This window comes from Ictidomys tridecemlineatus, chromosome 5, assembly GCF_052094955.1.
Source record: "Ictidomys tridecemlineatus isolate mIctTri1 chromosome 5, mIctTri1.hap1, whole genome shotgun sequence".
NCBI classification, from domain to species: Eukaryota; Metazoa; Chordata; class Mammalia; order Rodentia; family Sciuridae; genus Ictidomys; species Ictidomys tridecemlineatus.
Window position 1 is genome coordinate 49000740 of NC_135481.1, and position 24820 is coordinate 49025559.

A 24820-nucleotide genomic window follows, 5' to 3' on the forward strand; every position below is an offset into this window, starting at 1 on the left:
CAAGTTTTCTAAGAAATCTCCATACTGCTTTCCAAAGTGGTTGCACCAATTTGCAGTCCCACCAGCAATGTATAAGTGTGCCTTTTCCCCTACATCTTCACCAACATTTATTTTTACTTTTATTCTTGATAATTGCCATTCTGACTTCAGTGAGATGAAATCTCATTGTAGTTTTAATTCGTATTTCTCTATTTGCTAGTGATATTCAATACTTTTTCATATTTTGTTGACTGATTGTATTTCTTCTTCTATGAAGTGTCTGTTCAGTTCCTTTGCCCAATTATTGATTGGAATATTTGGGTTTTTGTTGTTGTTAAGTTTTTTGAGTTCTTTATATATCCTGGAGATTAATGCTCTGAGGTGCAAGTGGCAAAGATTTTCACCCATTCTGTAGGCTCTCTTTTCACATTCTTGATTGTTTCCTTTGCTGTGAAGAACCTCTTTAGTTTGATACAATCCCACTTATTTATTCTTGATTTTACTTCTTGCACTTTAGTAGTCTTGTTGAGGAATTTGGTTTCTATGCTGACATGATAAAGAGTTGGGCCCACTTTTTCTTCTAGTAGATGCAGGGTCTCTTGCATAATACTGAGGTCCTTGATCCACTTTGAGTTTTGTGCAGGGTGAGAGAGAGGGGTCTAATATCATTTTATTTCTATGAATTTCCAGTTTACCTAGCACCATTTGTTGAAGAGACTATCTTTTCTCCTATGTATATTTATGGCACCATTGTATAGGAGATATCAGTTCTTGACGCTCTCTATTCTAGCAATCTCTTTTCACCTCTACCTTAACCAATCACTGCTATGGGCTCACTCCAAAGCCTTGTGATTACCCAATGCTGCAACTTCCCCCCATAATCTCAGTGTCTAGCACCCACACAATCACACACTTCCAGGTCACTCTGTCAGGCACACAATTCTAACCTACCAGGACCAGAGATCCAGAGATCCTATCACGTTTCACTTCCACTCTGCTCTTTTCCCCTAATCAAGCTTAAATTTCATGGTCAATTTTTTAATTCCCCTGCTATTTAGGCTAAAACATAATACAGGTTAATCCTAGTACTCTGTATATTCTGCCCCTACATCCATGAAAGTAAAGTTGGCTTGAAGGAAAACAAAACAAAGCAAAACCTACTAGGTAATGTTCTCACTTTAAATTACTATTAGTAACCACTATTGCTACCTAGAAACCATTCTTTATTTCCAGGTCTCCTAAATGTCATGTCTTCTTTCCCAAACTGAGATTTTATTTCTACTACAATATGTGGTTTAATACCCATTTCACTGAGAAAAGAGAGCCAATTAAAAAAACATGCTCCCAAAACCATATTTATTAACCTGAATTGATGCCCTCATTCTGTCTTATCCCTATTATTTGTGCTCCCACCAAAGACCCTGTCTCTCCTTGGTCACCCGATTCCATCCCCTCTTGTCTACTCAAAGACCCTGTCCAGAAATTCTCTCCTCTTTTCCTGCATGATATATTTCCCTCCTTCTACTGGATCTTTCTTGTCAACATAAAGCTTCTTAAAAAATTCTCTTAGGGTTGGGGTTGTGGCTCAGCGGTAGAGCGCTTGCCTTGCACGTGTGAGACCCTGGGTTCGATCCTCAACACCACATAAAAATAAATAAGTGAAATAAAGATATTGTGTCCAACTACAACTAAAAAATAAATATTTAAAAAAATTATCTTAACCCCACATACTCTTCCAGCCTGATTATGTTTTAACAGTACCCCTTACTGATTCCTTCTCACCTCTTCACTGTGTAAATGGTGAAGTGACTCAGGGGTTTGGTTGCGATCTTACTCTCATCTAGCCTCACTCATTTGGTGACCTCTTCTGATCTCACAGCTTTATTTCTCAAATTTATATCCCTAGTCTGTATCCCCAGTTTGTAAACCTAAGGTAAGAACTGCAGTCCAGTAATATCCAGCTGCCCCATTGCTCTCTACTTGCATGGGTATTTCACAAGTTTGATGTTAAAGTGAACTTCAGAACTTCCTCTCCAAACTTTCTAGGCTAGTCTATTCCCATTTTCCCCATCTCAGTTATCAGCATTTCACTTTTTGAGTACTTCAGGTCAAAACCCACAGCCACCCTTGCCTCTGCTATTTCTCACTCCACTCCAACAGGACAACAAATTCAGTTATTTCTATCTCCAAAATATTGCTACAATTCATATTTATTTCCATCTCATTGCTAACAGCCTAGTCCAAGCCCCCCACCATCATCTCTTCTCTGCATTATTCCAATAACTTCCTAATTTTCCCTCTTATTCTACTCTTGCTCCTTCCAATCTATTCCAAATATAGCAGTTATATTAATGCTATTAAAAAAAACAGGGAAGTTTTGCTACATCAGTGCAAGCTCCCTATAGCTCAACACTTTCACTGTTTACAACTAGAAACTCTGGAGAAGACAGAAGATTGTAAAATATTATTTTACACATATATTACATTCAGTGACATGCTATGTAGCCAGTAGGCTTTATGTTTATAAAGACTGAGACTTCAGGGGCTGGGGTTGTGGCTCAGCAGTAGAGCACTTGCCTAGCAAGTACAAGGCCCTGGGTTTGATCCTCAGCACCACATGAAACTAAATAAACAAAATAAAGGTATTATGTCCAACTGTGACTAAAAAATAAATATTAAAAAAAGACTGAGACTTCAAAACTTCAAATAAATGATTTATTTCAGAGCACAATTATTAAAATATCTATAACAACATTTTATATTAACATGGTTAAGTTATAACAACAAATAACAATCCTGAAAGCATAACTTTAATCCAGTCAGTTGTTTATAAAACAACTTTATGAGAAAATTAGATTTGAATGCTCAGGTGATGCTACCAAAAATAGATTTCTAAAAAAATTTAAAAATAATAAGTATTAAATAGAAAACCATTTAGTCAACAATATTTTTTGAGTATTAGAAACTATAATAGCAAGTTCCAGGAGGATTGTAAGGAAATAAAAACAGAACTTCTTTAATATTCTAGGAAATATTTTAATTACTTGAATTAATTTTATCCTCACAATAACACAGAGAGGTAGGCACAATGAGTTTCCCCATCTTGGTGAGTAGGAAACTAAAGTTAAGTCACTTATCCAAGGTCATAATAAAAGTCACTGGTGGCAAGGAGTCTAACCTAGGCAGTCTGGCTCCACAGTTCTTGTTCAGCCACTAGATGATGCTTCCCATTTAAAGAAATACAATAATAAAGATGCTTTAAATTTATTTTAAATACTGAGATTGCATATTGTTTGAAATACTTCAACATACTGACATTAGTCCATAGACCCAGTAAAGATTAAAACAGAAGTTAATAAATACCTGGCGTTCCAATGGCTCTTACATATGAGAATATCATATTTGCTTTTCCTTTCAGAGCATTTTCTATGTTCTGAAGATCTTCCAGTGTGGTTATATATTTCACTTCATTAAAAAGAAGAGCACTAAAATAAATGTAGATGAAATTAGTAGAAAAATCTAACATGTACTAAGTTACATAATACACATTTTTATTAAAGAACCTAAAAAAAGAAATTTAACTTGACAAATAATAAGAAATTAATGATAAAAGCCTAAGCATTTAATAACACAGATTAAAATCAGTCTGTAGGTTATTAGTCTCTGAAAACATCAACCAAGGGTATTGGTAGAAAACGATGTTCATTCTCCATCACAAACACTTCAACAGATTTAAGCAGTAATCACTAATCACCCAAATAATCCTTTACAGATCTCTCAGCCTTGAACACATTTGAGCCCTTCAGACATCAAAACTGTAGACTTCCTTCCAGAGTCTGTAAGGCCTTACATGACCTAGACATTATCTACTTTTTCAACCTCATTTTCTTCTACCATTCCTAACATCTACCACACTCCAGGCACATCTTAGGGATTTGCACACAGAGGTCTGTCTCTTTGCTGAAAATTCCCTTTCCTCTGTCTCATCCATCTGATTACTTAAACATCATTATATCAGAGAAGCCTCCCTGTTAGTTCTGTGTAAGTAAGCTTGTAGCATTTTCCTCTATTTGATTCCTTCATAGTCCTTAATACAATTTATAATTATTTATATATTCATTTACTTGTTTATCCCTATCCATTTACTTGTTTATCATTAAACTGCTGTCCGCTTAAGGCAAGGACCTTGCCTATTTTATCACTATGTTTGTAGTAACTTAGAATAAAATCTAGTACACAGTAAATAATCAATAATCATTTGTTAAATGAACAAAAGAAACAGTAAGGCAGAAATTTACTCTAATTTTTGATTTGAAGAATGGACATCCTATAAATTAAAGATCTTACCCACAAACACATTTAATAAACCAAGGAACCAGGGATAGAATGGAACCCAGGGAGTTCTCTCTCCTGGTCCAGTGATCTTTCCACTTGACCACGATTCTCCCAATTATCTTTTCAATGTATAAATCAAACTGACAGATCATATCTCTTCATCCAAAATTACTCCCTTTAAATTATCTTTTTCTATATAAATTCTCTGTCCCTAACAATTCATGCCCTTAATCCCCCACATATATATAGTGTGTGTAATTTTATTAGGCTTAACTTAAAGGGTTTTGAAATTATTTCCAGGTCTAAACACTTAAATAAGCAAAAGTTCATTGAAATACTTCCAACAAATTAATCAAACATGTCTTCCTCTTATGGAAAACAGCACATCTAACATAGTAGTTCTTAAACTTTTGGGTATCAGATTCCCTTTTTACCCTTAGAAATTACTAAAGTCCTTGAAAAGATTTTCAAAAAGGAAGGTATCTTTCAGTAGTTGCCAAAACATAAAACAAAAATTTAAATATATTTATTAATTATTTTTTAAAATAATAATAAACATGGCTGCATGTTAACAAATCACTTTTTTAAAAACCTAAATTTTCCAAAACAGATGAAAAATTTAGTGAAAAGAATGGTATTATTCTACATTTTCTGCAAATCTCTTTAATATAAGACTAAATTTGCTTCTGCTTAATCTGTTGTGATATCACATATCATATGGCCTCTGGCAACTCCATTCATGGGAGAATGAAAGTGAAAAAGGCAAATAATGTCTTAGTATTATAAGGACATTTTGACTTAATAGTCAAAATGAAAGTGCTGCCCTAAATTACACTGGTTTAAATATTTACCTGTTTGTTACAGATTTCTCCCACTTGTTAAAAGAAATTTAAGACACGATTTTCTAAAATTCTGAGGACAGGCTTTTGTTTTAAAAGGTGTATTTAGTGGGGTGTGGTGATGCATACTGTAATCAGCTACTCAGGGGTGTGAGGCAGGAGGATTAAAAATTCAAGGACAGCTTGGGCAATTTAAGGAGACTGTCTCAAAAAATAAAAAGGACTAGAGATGTAGCTAAGTTGTACAGTGTTTGCTCAGCATGCATGAGGAGGCACTGGGTTCGATTTCCAGGACCATGAAAAATAAAAGTTGTAATTACTGAGCAGTATTCACCATGTTAGATATTTTCACATAGTTTCATTTATTGCCTTAACAACATTCTTGAAATAGTGTTTATTCCACACTCACACACAGAAGAAACAGTCTTAGGGACTAAGTAACCTATTCCAGATCATAGTGCTGGTAACTGGTAAAAGTAAAACTCAAATCCAGGTTTTCTGACACTAACACCAGGACTTTCTAATTATTTTATTACCAACCACTTTTGTAAATGGGAAACCAAGTGGGAAGGGTGACAAATAAAGCACAGCAAGGAAGTCACAATGTGCATTACTAATTGCATATCATTTTGGCTAAAGAGCCCATAATTTACCTAAAATTACCCTTTACTTACTTCATCCTTTAGTTACTTCCAAAGTTAGGAGATACCATCTATTGAATTTAATATGATTACCATGTAAATTCTAAGCTTAGAAGTTATTTCACCCATTTATTTTTATTGCTCTAGTAGTACCAATTCATTTGCTTCAAAAATCAAATCTGGAAGTAGAAATTTTCCCAACCCTTTTTTTTAAAAAAAATAAATAAATAAAGATTGGCAACTATAAATTAATAAAAGCCAACATTTGTTGAGGTTCAGTATGCTTGTTGAAGCCCCCTAAAGCCCAAGGTTGTGCTAAAGCAGTGGCTAAGACAAAGGTCAGCTGAAGGCAAGCCAAGCTCAACAAACATTTACTGTGCACTTACCACACATCGGGCATAGCCCTAAGCATTTTTTAAGAAGTAGCAAATTATCAGTTTTTGAGCTGCCCAGCTCTGAAAAGGGAATTGCCTGTTTTCAACACCTTCATGGTGAAGCCGCTCTCGTAAATGCTGATAATATCATGAACTTCCCTTTCCAAGCTCCCTGCAGCAAGGTATGGCTAAATGACCCAGAATCATCTGTCTGAGATTCAAATCAGGAGCAAGTGTTGCAAAGAATCAAGGACAGAGAAGAATGATTTTGAGACGCAATAGCAGTAATAATCAGCTTCAAAGACTGGTGTTAGTAATAGCCCAGAGAAAGCAATTCAAGCTGTGATGTCTAATACTCAGAAGAAATGCAAAAGTTCTCCTCAGATTAGTTGAATCAAAGTTTTGACTCATTTGGAGATTTCATCTATTCACTCCAAATTCTTATGCTTAAGTCTAAGACCCTTAATCTGGGTCTTAGAATTAGAACCAGATTCTAGAGTTTATAACTAAGAACTCCCATCAGTGCACTCTGTCTTAGTTTTCATGGCTAACATCTGAGATTGGTACTATCACAAACTTTTTTTCCCTTCAGTACTGGTGATTAAATCCAGTGCTCCACCACTGAGCTACACTCCCATCTTTTTTTTATTTTGAGACAGAGTTTTACTAAGTTGCTTAGGGCCTCACTAATTTGCTGAGGCTGGCTTCAAATTTTCCATCCTCCTGCCTCAGCCTCATGAGCTGCTGGGATTACAGGCATGTGCTATCACACCCAGGTCAACAACCCTATTTATTTATTTATTTATTTATTTGGTACCAGCAATTGACCCAGGGTGCTTAAACACTGAGCCACATCCCCAACCCTTTTTATATTTTTTATTTAGAAACAGGGTCTTGCTAAGTTGCTTAAGGTCTCACTGAATTTCTGAGGCTGGCTTTGAACTTGCAATCCTTCTGTCTCAGCTTTCCAAGTCACTGGGATTATAGGCATGCACCATCAAGCCTGACTTCATTGACCCTATTTTAAAGATAAGGTCACAGTATTTAGAAAAGTTATCTCGCTTAACGTCCCAAAGCTCATTAAGCAGTCATTATTCATAAGAAAATAATAACCAAAATTAATTATTTTTCCTAATGGCTTCCTAACCTTAGTATATTCTTTAATATGCTGATTTTCAGAATATGAGGCTACCTAAATATCTCAAAGATACATTCCACAAACCTCTATTCCTTCATTCTAGATCCAAGAAGAATTACTGACAGAAATGGATTAAAGAAAAAGTCTCTCTTGGGATTTCCTTGCTGTAATGATGCAGTAATACATCCTGGAGCTGCTCCAATTAGGGAGTGATTCTACCCAAGAAAGGCCATCCCTTTATTTGGCAGGCTCTTCCTGAAACTTTCCTATCACAACCACTAGGTAGACAAGATAGGAGGCCAAAAATTTAAGCCAATGTTAGCAAGAAAATTAACAGTCTATTTGTCCCTACTTTCAGACTAGCAGGCCACTCAATTTTTTAAAGAGAGAATCTTTTTTCAGTATTTTTATTTCTGTGATTAATCCAAATTCTAAAACACTCAATAAAAAGAAAATATTAACAGCTAATTTAACAAACCAAAACCCCAAGAACCGGGGAAAAGGGGTTGCTTTTGTCTAAATTAATTATATTATTCTTGGATAGATTTGGAATTCAAATCCAAGACAAGTAACTTTTTATTATAATTTCCCAGTAAAAAAGTATGTCAGTATAAACAGGAATCCATCTAGCCACATTGTGTGTGAACAAATCTGATACAGATAAAAGAATGAGCAGTAGCTCGACATCCATTAAGAAGAGACCAGCAGAGGAACAGTGCAAGAGTTTTAGGGGAAGACACCTCTAAAAACAGCTTTCCCCAGAGGTAATGTAATCTAACTACTCAATGCCAAGGCTCTGCAATCAGCATTAAAAGAATAATACTACCAGAAACCATGACAGTTGAAAACGATTTCTATAATATTTGAAGTTCATATTATTATGAGTAGCATGCTAACTTAAAAGGAAACTTCCTGTTTTCAAAATATTATCAAGAGAGAATCAAGTACCATATCTTACAGAAAAATTAATAAAATGTTATCGTTTCTTACTAGATATTCTTTCCTATTTGTATCATTTTATGATTTTTAGGATTCAATATTGAGTACGTAAACAAGAATGACCTTTCTTTCCAAATATCCCCACCAGCTGTCACAGCATGAACTCACATGAACTCACTTTGTTTTTCCCCCTCTGAACTGCAAAATGAAATTTCCTGCATTTATATATGTACTTTTGAAAACAACTATATGGAGAGAGCACTGAGTAAAATCCACAACATATTTTTACATGCATTACCTTATTTGGTTCTCACAACAATCTCAAGAAGGTACAATTATAACATACAAAGAAAAGAAAAACTAGCAATCAGACAAATAAATTGTTCAGATCACATGTTGTAAGAAAAGGAACAGGGACTAAAATACTCATTAAAGTCTGGCTTCTTCATATATCATACAATCTTCCAATGTTAAAATTATAATGCCTTAATTTCCTATACCTCCAATTACCTGATAAACTAGATATGTGGTATTTTAGGGCTTGGGGGTTGTTTTGTTTTGGTTTCTTGGTACTAGGGATGTAGGGGCACTTCACCAGAGCTATATCACCAAACATTCCTATTTTTTATTTTGAGACAGGACCTTGATAAATTGCTGAGGCTGGCTTTGAACTTGTGATCCTCCTGCCTCAGCTTCCTGATTCACTTGGTCACAGGTGTGCACCACTGCACCCAGCTAAATATGGGTATTCCCAATCAACACATAAAGGTGAGTTGTTACTTTACTTTCTTTTTGTAAATATCACCTTCTTAATCCCATCTAGAAGTTGCAAAGTAAAATTTTCTTCACATAGTTCACAAATTATTTAATCTACCAGTTTTGATTATACACATTTAGAAAACAGTTAAGAACTTTTAGACTATAAAGCCAAATTCTCATTCTTAATTTAAATTTCACTTATTTTGAAAATTAGTAATAATCTTATATGGTACAAATATAAAAGGTACCCAAATATAAGGTATCCAAAAAATTGAATAGTAAGTAAATAGTCTACCAACTCCTTCATCCTCCCCCTCAACTTCTCTATAGCTTTCCATAGCAACCATTATTTTCAGTTTTTGTGAAACCTTGAAATATTTATGCCACATATGTGTATACTATGTATGCATATATATCTTTGTTAGAAGGCAATGCTTCCTTGATCTCCCTCTGTTCCTACACAGCCCAAGTCTTCTGAAGATGAAATCTGACATGACACCAAAAAAATGTCTTTTCACCAGGGGCCATTTACTCCTACTCAAAGGGCAATAAAACCTTTCTTAATGTCCTCACAGCCAAATGCTTACATTTAAGAATAGATCCCTTCCTCTTCTGCTCCTACATTCCACAGAAAAAGACAAGCACTCTCTCTTCATTGGAAAAGAGTAAATGTGTCAGCTCCTACATAGCTCAAACATTCATAATTTTTTTCTCCTCATTCAAACCCCACTATATGTATAGGATTACATACGACTCTTATCTCATAGCTCTAGATAACCAAGTAAAAGAAACCAGTACCACCATATTCTCCTGGCTGCTATTATTGCTATGAGATCAGATCTCTAATTCATAAGTCTGATGTATATGTGAATATATGGGTGTGGGTGTGCATATATGCATGAACATGTGTGAATGGTTTATATTATTTTATACATACAAAGATACCTTAAGTATGACTGATATATACTACACACATGTATACAAACACAAGTAGAATAACAATGGAGACCCTCCAGAGTTTTGAAATAACCCCATTTCTTTCATAAATAGCATTTTGCTATTTCCTAACTTACTTGGTTTATTTTACTTACTATATTCTGGAAAAAATCAATTTGTAAGAATTTTAACATACTATTATATTTTTAATTAATGATGTTTTAGCAATATCTTAAATATCTTACCAAAAAATACAGAATTGGACATAATGATCCAAAAATATATAATTTTAAAATAATTGATGTAAGAGTCACTCTAAGTTTAGATTTGTTATTTTATTCCAAAATTTTCTAACTTAATTTTTTCTCCACTTAGATTTTTCTATATTCTAGGGTAAAAGTAATTAACATCTTGATATTTTTGTTGACAAAGTAGTGAGTTCAATTATAACTGTAGATCACTGATCTCAATCAAAATATTCTACATAACAAACAAATACAAAAGCCTTGGGGGAAAAATAATAGCATGACTTATACATGAAGCAAGCCAAATATTCTCAAAATCAAGCTTTCAGTTCATGAAGTATTTTGAGAAAAATCTACAGACATTTCTTATCCCTAATTATGAGGCTAAAACAAACCAAAAACAACTGACAAATTTGCTGAAAGTAATATATTTAAATATGTGTATTGTTTATAAATAAACAAAATTCCAGTAAATTTTGGCTTCCCTATTTAACTAAAGTCTAATGAAATACAAACCAAGAAGAATTTTTATAATATTACATACATATAAGATATATATGTATGTATATGTATAATATACATATATATAATAGTAAATAATAGTGTCTTAGAAAAAAAGACTTAAGCAGGATATAAAATCAATAAACAAAAGTTAATGTACTGAGCATGGTAGGATATGCCTGTAATCCCAGCGAATTGGGAGGCTAAGGCAGAAGAATCACAAGTTCAAAGTCAGCCTCAGAAATTTAGTGAGGCCCTAAGCAACTCAGAGAGACCCTGTCTCAAAATAAAAAATACAAAAAGGGTTAGATATGTGGCTCAGTGGGTAAGCACTCTTGAGTCAACCCCTAGTACCAAAAAATACATTTAAAAGAATTTAATAATCAATAGCTTTCCTACACACCAATACTTAATTTGCTCGAAAAGATATCAAGAAAACCATCACATTCACAATAACCTTAAAAGAAAATAAATATTTGGGAACTAATCTAACCAGAGAGGTAAAAGAGCTCACGAAAATTACAGAACATTGAAGAAAGAAATTGAAGAAGACCATAAAAGATAGAAAGACATCCCACATTTTTGGACAGAAATAACATTGCCAAAATGGTCATACTACCAAAAGCAAAATATAGATTCAATGAAATCTCCATCCAAACACCAATGACATTCTTCGCATAATTAGAAAAAACAATTCTTAAATTCATTTGGAAGAATAAGAGACCCAAAAAATCCAAAGCAAAACTGGGCAAGAAAAGTGATGCAAGTAGCATCACAATATTTGATCTGAAATTATACTACAGAACTGAAGTAACAAAAACCACATGGTAATGGCATCAAAATAGCCATGAAGACTGTTATGGTTTGGATGTGAGGTGTTCCCCAAAAGCTCACATGTGAGACAATACAAGAAAGTACAAGAAAGTTCAGAGAAGAAATGATTGGGTTGTGAGAGCCTTAACCCAATCAGAGGATTCATCCTCTGATGGGATTAACTGAGTGGTAACTGAAGGCAGGTGGGGTGTGGTTGGAGGAGGTGGGTCATTGGGGGTATTTTGGGGTATATATTTGTATCTGGCCTGTGGAGTCTCTCTCTGCTTTCTGATCATCATGTGAGCTGCTTCCTTCTGCCACACTCTCCTGCCATGTTGTTCTGCCTCCTCACCTTTTGCCCCACCCAAGGAATGGAGCCAGCTATCTGTGGACTGAGACCTCTAAAACTGTGAGCCCTCAAATAAACTCCTCCACCTCTACAGTTGTTCTGGTCAGGTCCTTTAACCATAGCCACAAAAAATGCTGATTAAAGCAAAGACACAGAAAAACAGAGACCAATCCAGATACCTAACAGTCATCTGATATTTGACAAAGGTGCCAAAAATATATCTTAAAGAAAAGACAGCCTTTTTAACAAATAGTGCTGGGAAAACTGAAGAGCTAGATGTAGAAAAATGAACCTAGATTCCTCTCTCTCACTCTGCACAAAACTCAAATTGAAATGGACCAAAGACTTAAGAATTAGACTACAAATCTTACAACAGTTAAAACAAAACACAAGGTCAGCACTCCATCATATGGGTGCAGGCATCAACTTCCTCAGCAAGACCTCTAATGCTTAAGAAATAATACCAAGATGCAATAAATGGAATGCCATCAAATTAAAAATTTCCACCCAGAGAAGGAAATAATTAAGAGCATGAAGAGACAGCCTACAGAATAGTAGGAAATCTTTGCCAGCTACCCCACTAATAGGAGATTGATATCCAGAATATATAAAGAACTCAAAAAAACTTAATACCAAAAAAATAAATAATGCAATCAACAAATGGGAAAAAAAAACTAAACAGAAACTTCTTAAAAGACAAAACATAAGCGGCCAAAAAAATATATGAAAAAAAGTCCAAAATCTCTAGAAATCATGGAAACGCAAATGAAAACTATATAAGATTTCACCTTACTATAGTCAGAATAGCAATGATCAAGATTACAAATAATAATAAATGCTGGTGAGGGTGTGGTGGGTAAAGGCACACTTGTATACTGTTGGTCGGAATGCAAACTAGTACAACCATTCTGGAAAGCAATATGGAGAATCCTCAAAAAACTACAAATGGAACTACCAAAAGACCCAGCTATTCACACCTCAGTATTTTTCAAAAATAACTAAACTCAGCATACTATATCCATATAGTCACTTACATTATTCATAGCAGGACAGTTCACAATAGCTAAATTATGAAATCGACACAGATGCCCATCAAATATGAATGGATTAATAAATGTTGGTATATATACACACAATAGAATTCTACCAGCCATAAAGAAGAATGAAATTATAACATTGCTGGTAAAGGGTTGGAAACGAAGAACATCATGCTAGGTGAAATAAGCCAGACGTGGAAATTCAAACATTACATGTTTAATCTAGTATATACAAGCTAGAGTAAAATAAAGGAAAAAAGGAGGGAAGGATAAGATATTAAAAAGATATAGGGAAGATCAGTAGTATAGAAGAAGGCGAACAAGAGGCAAAGTGGAGAGACAGGAAAGAAGAAGCAATGAAGAATGAATTCTTTAAAAAATCATGTTATGTGTATTCATAAATATACCACAGGGAATTTCACCTTTATGTAAAAAGTAAAAAGAGCCAATTGAACATAAATAAATAGATGAATAAAAGAAAGTCTAGCAGAGAAGAGGAAGGAGAATTGGGTAGGAGAGGGAGGACGGGAAGGAACAAGAGGAATTGTGAACTGAAATTGAATTCCATACATTTATGATTTAGGAGGGATGAACTCAATGACTAGGTTTAACCATAAAAGGTCTAACCAAAAAAAAATATATACAGATTCAAGAAATCCCCTCCCCCAAAACACCAATAACAATCTTCACAGAACTAGAAAAAAAAAAACAGTCCTAAGATTCATTTGCAAGAATAAAAGACCCAGAATAGCCAAAGCAATTCTAAGGGAGTAGGGAGCTATGCTGAGCTCTAGTAACAGAAGATGAATGATTTTGGCATAAAAATAGACACATAGACCATGAAACATAAGACTCAGCAAATGAACACAGCTATCTGATCCTTGACAAAGATGCCAAAAACACATTGAAGATAAACTTTTTTAACAATTGGTGCTAGAAAAACTGGTTACTGGTTATCCATATGTAGGAGAAAGAAACTAGATTTCTATCTCTCACCCTGCACAAAAGTCAACTCAAAGCTGATCAAAGACCTAGGAATTTGAACAGAAACTTTGACTGCTAGAAGAAAACATAAGGCCAACATTAACATATAAGTGCAGGCAACAATTCCTCAATAGAATTTCTATAGCTCAGGAAATACCAAGAGTTGATAAATGATTTAACATCAAATTAAAAAGCTTCTACACAGCAAATAACAAATTAAGAGAATGAACAGAGAACCTACAGAATATTAGAGAACCTTTCCTAGCTAGTATTATGACAGAGATTAAAATGCAGAATATATAAAGAATTTTAAACTAATCAAATAAAAAAATTATACAATCAATAAATGGACAAATAAACTAAACAGACACTTCCCAAAAGAAGAAAATAAAAATAAATGACAAACACATGAAACAACGTTCAACATCTTTAGCAGTTAGGGAAGCGCAAATCGAACCTACACTGAGCTTTCATCTCACTAGGTAGAATGACAGCCATCAAGAATACAAATAATAATAAATGCTGAAGAGGTTGTGGGGGAAAGAGAACACTTTTACACTATTGGTGGGACTGCAAATTAGTAACCTAACCACTAGGGAAATCAGTATGGTGGTTCCTCAAAAGACTAGAAATGTGTTACAGTTCAGATATGATGTGCCTTCCAAAAGTCCCTATTAATGCAGGAATACTCAGAGGTGAAATGATTGTGATAGATGTAACCTAATCAGTCCATTCTAGGTTATATTGGGATAACTGTAGTCACATGGGGTATGGCTGGAGGAGGTGGGTCATTGTGAGTAGTGCCCTGGCAGGATTCATCTTTCCTGAAGCCTCTTCCTCTCTCTCTCTCTCTTCTTCCTGGTCACCATGAACAGGCCACTCTCCTCTGCCTCGCCCTTCAGTCCCGATATTTTGCCTCACCTTGGGCCCAAAGCAATGGAGTTGGCCCACCTTGGACTCAACTTCTGAAACCATGAGCCCAAATAAACTTTTCTTCCTCTAAGCTGTTCTTGTGGGGTATTTTGGTCACAATGATTAAAAGATTACTTACACAGAATGGAACCACCATTATGACTATACCACTCCTTGGTATTTATCCTAAAGAATCAAAGTCAGCACACTGGAGCGATACTTACATACCCATGTTTACATACCCATGATTCACACTAGCCAAACTGTGGAATCAGCCAAGGTCTTGGTCAATCAATGAATGGATAAAGAAAATATGATATATACACACAACGGAGTTTTATTTAGCCATAAATAAGGATAAATGTATGTTATTTGAAGGAAAACAGATAGAACTTGAGAAGATTTTGTTAAGCAAAATAAGCCAAATTCAAAGTCAAGGGTTGTATGTCTTCTCTCATATGTGGAGGCTAGAGAAAAAGAGAGGAAAAGATGGGAATGAAGGATATCATAAAAACAGGAGAAGAGTTGAGCAGAGGAAGGAGACTGGGGGAGGGAAAAGGGGAGGTATCAGGGAAAAAATTAGCCAAATTATATTGTTATATTGTATATCAAACCTCATGTTTTTAAAATTTTTTTAGTGCATTATAGTTATACATAATATTGGTGTTCACTCTGACATAATTATAAAACATGAAATTGAATTTGCTCCAATTCAGTCACTAGTACTTCCTTCCCTCACCCCATTCCTTTCCTTCTGTTCTACCTGTTTTCCTCCTATGTAATTATAGTTTTTTTAATTAGTACATTATAGATACATAGAGTGGTGAAATTCACTGTGGTATGTTTATATATGTACATAGGATAGTTTGATCAGTTTCAATCCATCGTTCCTCCCTTCTCCATCCCTCCTCCTCATTCCCCTTCTTTTACTCCACGATCTCTCTTCTACTTTCATGTGATCCACATCCCTTGTTTTCCCCTATTTTGGACTAGCTTCCACATATGAGAGAAGAAATTCAACCCTTGACTTTCTGAGTTTGACCTATTTCACTTAGCATGAGGTTCTCTATTTCTATCCATTTATTTGCAGATGCCTAATTTCATTTTTCTTTATGGCCAAGTAAAACTCCATTGTGTATATGTACCACATTTTCTTTATCCATTTATCTGTTGACAGGTATCTGTGCTGGTTCCATAACTTCACTATTGTGAATTTAAAAAAAAAGACTAAGGATATAAACCAAATAAATAAATATTCAGGTCTGAATAATGACATTATGAAGAATGTCAGGGGGATGATTTTCACAGCTTTATATATTACTCATGCATGCTATAAGTATATTAATGCTCAAAACTAGCAACAGATTATTATTAAGTGAATATTATTTCACTTACTAGTATAATAAGTGAAAAATGAGTTCATTTTTCAGTATTTTTTTAAATAAAAAACAAGTTCATTTTTTGGTCTTTTTAAAATAAAAATTCCCTTAAGGTCAAAGAGCAACCACACAAACCAACTAAAACTTAGCCAAAGATTTTGACAGATATCTCATCAAACAAGATTTTGACAGAAAATACATATACCACACACACACACACACACACACACACACACACACACACATACACAAAAGGTACTTCAGATTATATGTCAAGGAAATACAAGCTAAAACATTAATATGTCATATAATAGGTATGTGACACCACATACCTATTATAATAGACAAAAAATGAGAACATGAAATGCTGGCAAGGATGTGTAGCAACAGGAAATTAATTCATCACTAGTGGGAATGCAAAATGATACAGCCATTTCAAAAAGCAATTTGGTGGGAGTTTTTTATAAAACTAAACATAATTCTTTAAAACAAAACTTTTGTAGTTGCAGATGGACAGCATACCTTTATTTTATTTTATTTTTATGTGATGCTAGGGATCAAACCCAGTGCCTCATGCATGCTAAGCAAGCACTGTGCTACAGACCTACAGCCCCAGACCCCAAATTAAACATACTCTTATCATCAGTCCAACAATCACCCTCTTTAGTATCTACTAACAGAAGTTGAAAACTTATGTCCACAAAAAAACTTGCCCATAGAGGTTTATAGCAACTTTATTCATAAGCACCAAAACTTGGAGGCAAACAAGATGTCCCGCAGTAGATGAATGAATAAACTGTGGCACATCCAAACAACAGAATATTATTCAGCACTAATAATAAATGAGATATTGAGCCATGAAAAGGCATGGAGGAAGTTTAAGTGCATATTACTAGTAGTAAGTGAAAGAAGCCAATCTGAAAAGGCTACAAATTGTATGATTCCAGAATTTTGCTTCTAAAAAGTGCAAAACTATAGAGAAAGTTAATATATATATATATATATATATATATATATATATATATATATATATATATCAGTGGTTGCCAGGAATGTGGGGAAAAGTTAGGAGTTGAATAGATGGAGCGCTAAATTTTTAGGGCAGCAAAAGTATTCTGTGTGAAACCATAATGATGGATACATTATACATTTGTCTGAACCCACAGAATGTACACCATCAAGAGTAAACCATAATGTAACCTAAAGACTTTGGGTGATTACAATGTGTCAACATAGACATCAATTTTAACAAACATACCACTCTGGTGGAGGGTATTGGTAACAAGGGAATTTATTCATGTCTGGGATGCAGGATAAATGGGAAATCTCTGTATCTTCTTCTTTTTTTGTTATGAACCTAAAACTGCTCTAAAAGTAAGTTCTCAAACTTGCTCTCTCTTCCCCCCTCTCTCCTCTATCCCCCCACCCCCAGCCCTTTGCCCTTTGCTATAAGACAGAAGAATACATGAACAAATGGGGAAAAATGACATGTTCTAGGATAGGAAGATTCATTCTTAAAATGTCAACTATCTCTAAGATAACTTATAATGCTAGTAGGATTTAGACAAGGAGGGGAAGGAACTGAACATGTCAATTTAAAATGTCATATGTAAGCAAAATAAACAAGTGTGAAAGGAATTTGACCTTTCAGATACTATATTATAAAGCCTCAGAAATTAAATCAGTAGAACTTTTACATGAATAGAAAGTTCAGAACAAACCCAATACATATGAGAACTTAGTGTAAACAGTCGCACCTCAAATAATGAAGTGATCCATTTATCTTCACTTGTATTAGAGCAACTAAGTAGCCTCCTGAATTACACACAGGTAAATCCATTCCTCAAACCATTTGCCAAGTTAAATTCCAAACAAATCAAAGATTTAAATATAAATTAAAAACAATAAGAGAAGACATGCACCCACAAAAATATAGTCAACTGATCTTTGATAAGGGAGCAAAAGCAGTTCAATGAAGAAAAGATAATTTTTCAACCAAGTATGCAGAAAAAACTGGATATTCACATGCAAATATATAAGTCTAGACATTAACTTTACACATTACACAAAAATTAAGTCAAAGTAGACCACAGACTTAAATGTAAAACACAACTCTAAAACTAAAAGATTAAAAATCTTGGTGACGTTGGGTTGGTAATGAGTTTTAAGATAAGACATCCAAAGTGTAATCTATGAAAGAAAAAGTTAAGTAGGACTTCATCATTATTTAAAAACCTCTGTTCTTCAAAAAGAATTAAGAGAATGAAAAAACAAGCCCACAGACTAGCTATCTGCAAAACATGTATATCATAAAAGGCCTGTATCCAAAAAGTATAAAAGAACTTCTAAAACTCAACAATAAAAATATATATATATTTTAAAAAAAAACCTCATTCATTGCTGGTGAGAATGCAAAATGGTACATCCACTTTGGACACCAGTTTGATAGTTTCTTATAAAGCTAAACATAGTCTTAACATGTGATCCACAAATCTTACCCCTTAGATATTTATCCAAATCAGTTGAAAACTTACTTCCACACAAAAACCTACATTTAGCTTTATTCATAAATCCCAAAACTTTGGAAGCAACCAAGATGTTCCACAAGTGAATGGATAAACAAACTGTGGTACATCCACACAATGGAATATTATTCTGTAACAAAAAGAAATGAGCTAGGGGCTGGTGTTGTGGCTCAGCGGAAGAGTGCTCATCCAGAACATGCAAGGCGCTGGGTTCGATCCTCAGCACCACATAAAAATTAAAAAATAAAATAAAGGTATTGTGTTCAACTATATGTGTGTGTGTGTGTGTGTGTGTGTATGTGTGTATAATTTTTAAATATATTTTTTTCAAAAAAAGAAATGAGCTATCAAACCATGAAAAGAGTGGAGTCTTTTACATACAGCTACACAAAAGAAGCCAATCTGAAAAGGCTACATGCTGATGATTCCAACCACACATTATAGAAAAGGCAAAACTACAGAAATAATAAAAATATCAGTGGTTTGGAGAAAGGGAAGAGACTTTTAGAGCAGTGAAACTATTCTGAATGACATTATAATGGCAGAAACACATCATTATACATCTGCCAAAACCTAAATAGTATACAACACAGAGCACACTCTTAACTATATTCTTTAGCTAATAATAATGTGTCAACATGGGTTCAAAAAATTGTAACAGCTACTACGCTAATGCAAAATGTAACAGGAAAACCAAACATGGAAGAAAAAGGAGACATAGGGAATTCTTTATATTCTTTGCTCACTTCCTATAAATTTATAATTTATAATTTTCTATAAATCCAAAATTGCTCTAAACAAATTGATCAATTGCAAATCCCAAAAATGCATAAATTCCTTATAATAATAAAGTACATTATTGTATAACTTAAGATATAAAAGTCAAAAAAGAAAAATTAACCAGATAGTTGATAAAAGAACACAAAAGGTAAACTTTTAAAAAATTATAAACTTGGGGTAAATTTCTACAGTGTCTCCTTTGTATAAGGAAAACATCTAACAATTAATCTGTTTGCCAAACACTGGGGATTTCAAACTGATGATTTTAGCAAATGAATGCAGGATGATAAATCAAAAAGCATTTTTCAAAGCACAGCTATGATACAGTAAACTATTTGGCATGGTTCTTCAATATTCTAAATATCATTACTAGAAAATTTTATAAAATACCATATCCCACAAGTTATTACTTCCTTGACATTTTTTTTCCTTCTCAGTTTCTTCTTTCATTAAGTGGTTTTGCCCCTAGGATGCTCTCTGGACAACCTACATGTTTACTCCTGATGTGTACTCTTTGGGGGCTCCAATTCCTTCAGCTACCTGAGACTGAGGATTGATGGACATTCGGCTTATTAAAGCAGACTCATCATCTATAAATTCATTCTCCTTCCTTGCCCTACTTCAGATGGTAATAAAATTGAATCTCAGTAGCACAAAGTGAGAAAGAAGAAAAAGAAATCAAGTATTTACTCAAGCATGTAGTTTTAGTGTTACCAAATTAACAACTACCAAGACCAGCTACTTTCACCACCTAAATATTAAGAGGAAAATTCCCTCTTTGCTATCTATGCTGCCCAAGAATATAAAATGTCCACACAATGGTTTCTCCATGTGCTTGGATCCCATATATCCCATATATCTCTTTGTTTATCAATCAGGTTTTAAAATGGTCATTTATGACAACAAGCCAAACTTCAAGTAATAATCAAAACTTTATTCAGGGTAGGAGGTACAGCACTTTCCTAGCATGCATGAAGCCCTTGATTGGATCTCTAGCACCACATTTCTAAAAAAGCAAAGATTTTATTTGCTTACTATGACAATGCAAGAAAGACCCATAAATAGAGGAACAGGTTCCATAAGCAAGGAGAAAGTAAATGAGCACCGATGCAGGAATCATTTCATTCCAAGAGTCGCAAACAAAAGGCCCCTGCCTATTTATAGACCCATGGACATGGTAGGAAAAAAGGGTAAAAGCTAGAAGTGGAAAGGTACTGACTCAAAGTGGAGAAAAGTACTTCTATCAAGAACCCTGATAACAAGTGCTTAGCCAAAGCACCTGGGGGATATCTTCAATATCTGAGGTAGAGCCCTCAAAACAGAGGTACCTATACATATGAGCACGGCTGTTCTAAAAAACTGAGGGGATATAGAGATTGGAGTCCTCGACTTCATTATCTTAAAAAAACTGCAATCATTATGTACCAAGTTTGCCATGATGGGGCAGCTTCCCCCTGTAAGGCCTAATGAGCAAAGCCTTGTTACTGTCTAGAGTTGCACCTAAAAGATGGCTTGGAATTTTGGCCTAGAGTTGGATTCCTCACCCTTTAGGTGAGGAGTGTGCCCAAAAGCCTATACAAAGATTCACCTACATCTGACTCCACACCACTTCAATACTCTTACCTCCTGCTTCATATTTTATACTCTGAGAAAACCACTGTCTCCAAACTATCTCCAACTTCCACACCTTTGTCAGTTTCCTGTGGTTTCCCCTCATCCCTTTCTTCATCAAGCACTTATCCTTTAAGATTCATCCCAGGGCTGGGGATGCGGCTCAAGTGGTAGTGCGCGCACCTGGTATGCGCAAGGCGCTGGGTTCGATCCTCAGCACCACATAAAATAAAATAAAGATGTTGTATCCACCAAAAACTGAAAAAAAATAAATATTAAAAAAAAAATTCATCGCTACTGCCACCTCCTTCAGAAGCCATCTTAATAAACAGGCACTCTCTTTCTAAATAATAATTCTCTTCTCTGTAGATTTATTAGCTCTTCTGTACAAACACTTCTATTATCTTACTTCCTACATAATATATTCTATCTCTATCTCTGCAACTAAACACTAAATTCCTAGAGAACAAAAGCTACATTCTATTGTTTTGTATCCCCAATGCCTAACAAATGGCTGAAACTCAACAGAAACTTCGAGAACAAATTGTGGAATTTGTATTCCAAACCTCAGCATTAAAGCCAGGTGCAGTGGCACACACCTGTAATCCCAGTAGCTCGAGAGGCTAAGGAAGGAGGATCACAAGTTCAAAGCCAGCCTCAGCAAAAGCAAGGCACTAAGCAACTCAGTGAAACCCTGTCTCTAAATATAAAGTACAAAATAGGCTGGGGATGTAGTTCATTGGTCCAGTGTCCCTGAGTTCAATCCCTGTACCGAAAAACAAAACAAAACAAAAAAAACTCAGCATTAGTATAGCACTAGGAACAGGACACTACCTCAGCAAAAGTGAAAGAGACAAAACCCATTGGCTGACCAGTTCAAATGACAAGGTCCTCAGCATTGACATCCTCTCCTTATATAGGTCCTATTTCAAAACCAGCTAGTAATAAAATTGTCTAATGTAGACCTGCCACTCCATGATTTGATGTCAAAACTGGATTCACACTCTATGAAAAGACAATATTATTACCTCTTATACTTCAAAGAATCTTCTTTGTTCCTTCAACCTCATTTCTAGGTCAAAGATAGTTATTAGGAATCTATTAGAAAAACAATAAAACTAGTCAGCTTCCTGAGAAAAATAATTAATTTATTACTTGAGCTTTTTTGCTAGTGCCAAGACAGCCACCCTATTCTGTCCTAGGAAAGAGACTTCAAGGCAGCCTAAAAATTCTGTGAAATTTCTTCTATAAAAGATCATCTTCTACCCATTCCAATTGGCATCTTAATCTACTGACCTCAGGGCACATGTTTGTCAGGAATTTCTAATGGATCTTCTGTTAATACGTCTCAGCACTGGAACATTTAAAAGTGTCTGTTTGCAAAATGATAACCACAAGTTTTCCCCTCAAGTTTTTAACTTCCTGTAATTTTACTTTCGAGAAAATTTTAAGTAGGAGAGGAGAAGGAAGTAGGGAGCCAAACAGAAAACAGACAGTCAATGTCAGCAAAGGCCTTAATGGACAACAGACCTATGACATTAAATTGAAAAAACCACGTAAACTGGTGTCCTTGTTCAGTCATATTTTCTAGCTAAGTCACCAAAGAGAATACCAGACTTCATTCAGTGGTAGCTTATAGGAGTACAGCCCAGTCAAGCCTGAATCCCAGGCTTAAAGCAATTCCATGCCAGAGAACTTCGATTCACTCTCTCAGTAAACACTCAGGTATGTGCTGAGACTATAAAAATTCTTTCTGCACTTACTAAATAGGCATGGAGCTACAGATACCAGGCAGAAAAAAAGCCAGACTGGGTAAGAAGGAAACCAAGTACTACAAAAATCTAATGAGAATAAAAAAGAGAGCTTCTCACCTAGTGCTATGAGTCTGAATGTTTGTACCCTCCTAAATTCATACGTTGAAATCCTAACACCCAGCTACTTAGGATGCTGAGGCAGAAAGACCACGAGTTCAAGGCAAGCTTAGAAAGAGCAACATCCCATCTCAAAAAAGAAAAGGAAAAAGAGAAATCCTAAATCCCAAAGTGACAGTATTAGGAGGGGGGATTTGGGAGAAGTTATCAGGTCATGAAGGCAAAGCTTTCATGAATGAGATTAGTATCCTGATGAGACCTCCAGGATCCAGGGTCTTTCTGTCATGTGAACATCCATAGAGAAAGTGGCTATCTATGAAGCAGAGGACTTGATACAATACCAAATTTGCCAGTATCTTGACCTTGAATTTCTCAGCCTCCAGAACTGTGAAAAATACATTTCTGTTGTTCATTAGTCCCCAGCCAATGGTATTTCATTCTAGCAGCCTCCAAACACTAAGACATCTGGTAAATGCTCATTCCATTGTTAGACTCAAAAGCACTTGTATGACCACATGGTCTTGTTGAATCTTCTCTTACTTTTATACATAGTATATATTTTTCCTATATCCTTTGCCATTAAAGAAATTTTTATCCTCAATGTGAGAAGATAAACCAGTAATCTTTGTGAAACTGACATTTACAAATACAATGTTAAGATCCTAAAATATTGTGATGAATTATACTTCTCTAAATTATATCAATGATAAATAAATGAAAGAGTGAGTACCTTTTGTACTTACAAGAGAACATGAGCGACAATGGCATTCACATCAAACAAGGTATCAGTAGGGAATTCTCTGAGCAATATGTTGCCTCTATAAAAAAAAAAGTTTAAAAGCTATTATAAAAATATTTCCTTAGAATTCAATTTACTTGTTTACTAATACACTTTGAGCCTGTGTCTTATCCATGTGCCCTATGCATCTACCAGAATTTTGGCATATAATATGCTCTCAAATATTAATTGAACGTACACTCAATAAATAAATTTATTTTGTAAAGCTCAGGCACTGGATCTGGTAAAATAGATTGAAAAAACAAAAAGAAGAGTATAAACAAGGCTTCCTAACAACCTCCTTGTCACATACATACACAGAGATTTAAAAACTGGGTTGGGAAGGAGACAAATAGTAAAGAGAAAAAGTTTCCTCAGTGAGAGTTTCCTGCACAAATAGACATCTCACTACCTCCTAGGCCAAATCTTAAGGGTTTGAGGATAGGAGGTGAAACACTTCAGAAAGATTATCAGACATAAATACAGAGGAAACTACAAACTGGACACTGGCAGATGCCTCAAAAATAAAGTATACCTAAATATGAATCTGACACAGCAACTTGGAACACTAAATTTTCTAAGTGCTTACTTACCAGGCATTTGTAGTATGATTTCATGTAATATTCAAAACATCCCTGTAAGGTAGATATTACTCTCCACATTTTGCAAACAAGGAAGTTGTTCAGAGAGGTTAGGTAGCAAATCTGTCACTTATAGAGTTTTTGTATGTGTGTGTGCATGCCAGAGATTAACCCAGTGGCACATAGCCACTGGACCACATCCCCAGTCCTCCTTATTCTTTTAAATTTTGAGACAGGGTCTCAATAAATTGCTGAGGCTGACAAGTTGCTGGGATTAAAGGTATGGGCCACCACATCCCAGTTTACTTTAATTTTTTACTGAACTTTATATGATCCCCACTAAAAACAACTTTATTTTGGCTTAGTGACATTTTATATGCTTGAATATTGAGAAGTATATTTGCACATCACACTCAGAAACACAGTTTACCTGAATAAATATGCTTTCATCAAATCCTTTTCTTTTCCACAGTATCTTGATGTTTCTTCTTTGACACAATTAACCTTTAAAAGA

At 34.8% G+C, this 24820-nt stretch overlaps 1 protein-coding gene across 2 annotated transcripts in view; it reads right to left on the minus strand.

Annotated features, from left to right (window-relative positions):
• The window catches only part of Txndc16 (thioredoxin domain containing 16), a 96026-nt gene that overhangs the window by 52891 nt on the left and 18315 nt on the right, over positions 1-24820 (minus strand). For both annotated transcript variants that reach the window (XM_040274678.2, XM_005337978.5), the window contains exons 5-7: positions 24737-24810; positions 23691-23765; positions 3343-3464 (exon numbers count right to left, since the gene is read on the minus strand). In XM_040274678.2, the coding sequence (XP_040130612.2) occupies positions 3343-3464; positions 23691-23765; positions 24737-24810 (271 nt within the window). The remainder of the gene's footprint in view (positions 1-3342; positions 3465-23690; positions 23766-24736; positions 24811-24820) is intronic.